This window comes from Emydura macquarii, unplaced genomic scaffold (genome assembly GCF_026122565.2).
Source record: "Emydura macquarii macquarii isolate MOO-44397 ecotype Brisbane River unplaced genomic scaffold, CSIRO-AGI_Emac_v2 contig_1454, whole genome shotgun sequence".
Taxonomy (NCBI): Eukaryota; Metazoa; Chordata; order Testudines; family Chelidae; genus Emydura; species Emydura macquarii.
Genome location: NW_027131591.1, coordinates 5,780 through 9,203, shown reverse-complemented (window position 1 = coordinate 9,203; position 3,424 = coordinate 5,780). Strand labels below are relative to the sequence as shown.

General features: G+C 44.2%; 1 protein-coding gene across 1 annotated transcript; it reads left to right on the top strand.

The window, feature by feature from the left end:
• The first annotated feature begins 2,333 nt into the window (after window positions 1-2,333).
• On the top strand, window positions 2,334-3,029 carry LOC137156619 (vomeronasal type-2 receptor 26-like). The gene has a single exon (XM_067553495.1). The coding sequence runs from the start codon at window positions 2,334-2,336 to the stop codon at window positions 3,027-3,029; it is 696 nt and encodes a 231-aa protein (XP_067409596.1).
• The last annotated feature ends 395 nt before the right edge of the window (window positions 3,030-3,424 follow it).

Here is a 3,424-nt window from a genome sequence, read left to right as displayed (position 1 = left end):
CAGCTGTCGGGGTGGCTGACCTCACCCTGGCAAAGACACGGTTAGAACAACCGTAGAATGCTTCTGTAGACCTAGCCACCATCACTTAGGGAGATGGAGTCCCTACAGCAATGGGAAACCCCTTCTATCCTTCTAGGAAGCCCTGAAGTTGACATGATATTGTAGGTGGCCATATATTTTTTTTTACAATATTTGCCCAATAGTTTTATTTAAAAAAAAATCAAGTGTGGAAAGTCACCATCAATATTCTGCGAAATTCTTGATTGCTGCCTGGCTATTTAAAAAGTATCAGGATAAATGTTGACTTTCTCTACTCAATAACTATTCTTGTTTTACTCAGTATTTACTCAGCCAAACTCCAGCTAACCTACCCGGGGCAAGTATTTTATCCACAAAGTCCCACTGACTTTAAAGGGAATTTGCCTTGAGGAAAGGTTGAATGATAAATCAGAGGCTCAGGATTTGCACCATCCAGAAAAAATCTAATTTCTCTCAGGAAATTTTCAAACTCTACCATTAAACCCAGTAAGCAGAGAGGCAGGGTAATAATAATTGGCTTCTCTTTCCCATGTTCAAACCAGGATAGAGGGCTGTGGTGGACATTCACAAAGGAGCCAGTGCTATAGGACAGCAGAGTTAAGGTTGCACAAAAGAACATAGGACACATGACTGGAAGGGGCTTTCCCCCGTTCATAAAATTAGCGAGCTCCATCCGATTGGGAGACTGTTCCGTAAACTCACTCTTCTGATAGGCAGTGTTACAGAGGAGGTCAGACATTTCGATCTCCATGGTCCCTTCTGACCTTGGAACCTTGTACTTATGTTCGTTAGAAACCATCTCCTAACTTCCAGCCAAAGAGTATTAGCATGCAGTCTTAGCTTGGTCCCTTTCCTGAGTTTTGTGTGTGTTCATGTGCCCTTAATGGAGTTTAGCGTGTTTTCCTAGTGATTGTTTATTTACTTTTTATTTAAATGACTGTGTTTTTAAAAGGTGCATTTCAAAAATCAGTAGCTCTCCATTAGCATGACATTTTAACCCATTGAAATGTTGGAGCATGGCTTACAACTGAATAAGGCTTCCTGTCGAACGTACATTAGATGCAATCATATAAACCTGGGAATCAATAACTATGCTTTCTCACATAACTTTCTATCATACAGGCCTGTACCTAGATGTTCAAATTACCTGAGGTGTTTTGCTTTTGGCTGGTCTTTCAACTATTTTTTTCTGCCAAGTTATTAGCAAGGGTTGCAGTTGACTGTTAGGATTTAGAACGGACAGGGCCGGGTCTCTCACAACTGTGGCCACCGTGACATCAGCAGTAACTCAACCAATCATCACCCTTCTGCTACAGTCTACCTCATCATTGATATACAGTGCTACTCCACCACCTTTGCCTTTATATCTCTCTTTCCTACACAGCACATCCCCTTCAATACTTGTATACCAGTTGTGACTACCATTCCACCATGTATCTGTTAACCCTATAATATCTGGTTTCACTTTCTTTACCAGTAGCTCTAGTTGCCCCATTTTGTTACCTAGGCTCCTCGCATCGGTGTACAAACATCTTAATTTTTGCTGTTTGGCTTCGCTCATGTTCCTTACCTGCCATTCTACTGCCAATATCGCCTATTAGACTGGTATCTACACTGCCCTTCCTCTTCATGTCCATTCTGCTCCCCACTTCTGTGTCCTTTCTTACTTCATTTTCCTCCCTCTCAATGCTAAAAGCAGGTGTGGAGATTAGCTGGGCATCTCCCAACCATCTCCCCCAAGTCCTTAGTTTAAAGCTCTCTTACTCAGTTGTGCCAGCCTCCATCCCATGTAATATCCAGCAGGAAATACTTATTTTCAATGTGGTTCATTTTTTCTGTGAGAGCTGACTAGGTGAAATATATCCCCAGCATCATTGCATTGATTTAAGTGGAGTTACACTGTCTATCTATCTATCTAGCTACCTACCTATCTATCTATCTATCTATCTATCTATCTATCTAAACACAATAATCACTGGAGTATCCCTTTCTCTGATGTCATTCCCTCTTGACCACCTAATATGTAGGGAATGGTTTATTTCATTTGGTTGGACACTGGCTAAACTGATTTGTGTGAGGGAAACAATGTGATGTGTCTGAGATAAGGAGACATCATTTTCTTTCTTTCAGATGTGGATCATTGTGATAGGTGCCCAGAACATCAGGATCCAAACAGGGACAAGATAAATGCATCCCTAAGACTGCAAACTTCCTCTCCTATGAAGAAACTTTGGGATTTGTTTTGGCTTCTTTTGCGCTTTTTACTTTCTCTTCTCACAGTCTGGGTGCTAGGAATGTTTATTAAGCACCAGGACACTCCCATAGTGAGGGCCAACAACCGGGATCTCACCTACCTTCTTCTCACCTCCCTCCTGCTCTGCTTCCTCTGCACCTTGATATTCATTGGCCGGCCTGGGCAGGTGATCTGCCTTCTCCGACAAACAGATTTTGGTATCATCTTCTCAGTCTCCGTTTCTTCTGTGCTGGCAAAAACCATCACTGTGGTTCTGGCCTTCAAGGCCACAAAGCCAGGAGCAAGGATGAGGAAGTGGATGGGGAAAAGACTGGCCAGTTCCGTCGTCAGTTCCTGTTCCCTTGTCCAAGTTGGGATCTGCACTGTCTGGCTGGGAACAGCTCCCCCGTTCCCCGACTTGGACATGAAATCAGAGACTGGTCAGATCTTAGTGCAATGCAATGAGGGGTCAAATACCACCTTCTACTGTGTCCTGGGCTACACGGCCTTTCTGGCCCTTGTCAGCTTCACGGTTGCCTTCCTAGCCCAGAAACTGCCTGATACTTTCAACGAAGCCAAGTTCATCACCTTCAGCATGCTGGTGTTCTGCAGAGCTTTCTGCTCTCTGGAGCTTTTCCCGTCTCCAGTCCCTGGCAGCCCTAACTCATCGGATCTCTTTCCCCTCAGATTTTTGCTGAGCCTTTACAGCCCCAGATGTTTCCTAATATCCCAAACTTTTTCCCTAGGAGGGCAGTGAAGTACTGGAGTGGGTGAACTAGGTAGGTGGTGGAATCTCCATCCTTAGAGGTTTTTAAGGTGCAGCTTGACAAAGCCCTGGCTGGGATGATTTAGTTGGGGTTGGTCCTGCTAAAGCAGGGGCTTGGACTAGATGATCTCCTGAGGTCGCGGCCAACCCTCGTCTTCTATGATTCTATGAGGTGTTGTCTCACCCTCTTAATTGGACGACATGGCAGCGCCTGTTCTGAGACAGGAACACTTAGATCTGTTTCATTTTTGCTGCACCTCTAATTTACTTTCCCCTCCTTTCCAAATAAACCCTCCCTGTCTCACAAGCCGGATTTTATCTGACCCGCAAGACTGCCAAAACTGGTTGGAGGTTTTAGTCGTCTGCTGAAAATTACAACCAAAAAC

Bases quoted from the DNA above. Each gene is read 5' to 3' on its own strand.
- LOC137156619 (XM_067553495.1), top strand. From the start codon at position 2,334: ATGTTTATTAAGCACCAGGACACTCCCATAGTGAGGGCCAACAACCGG.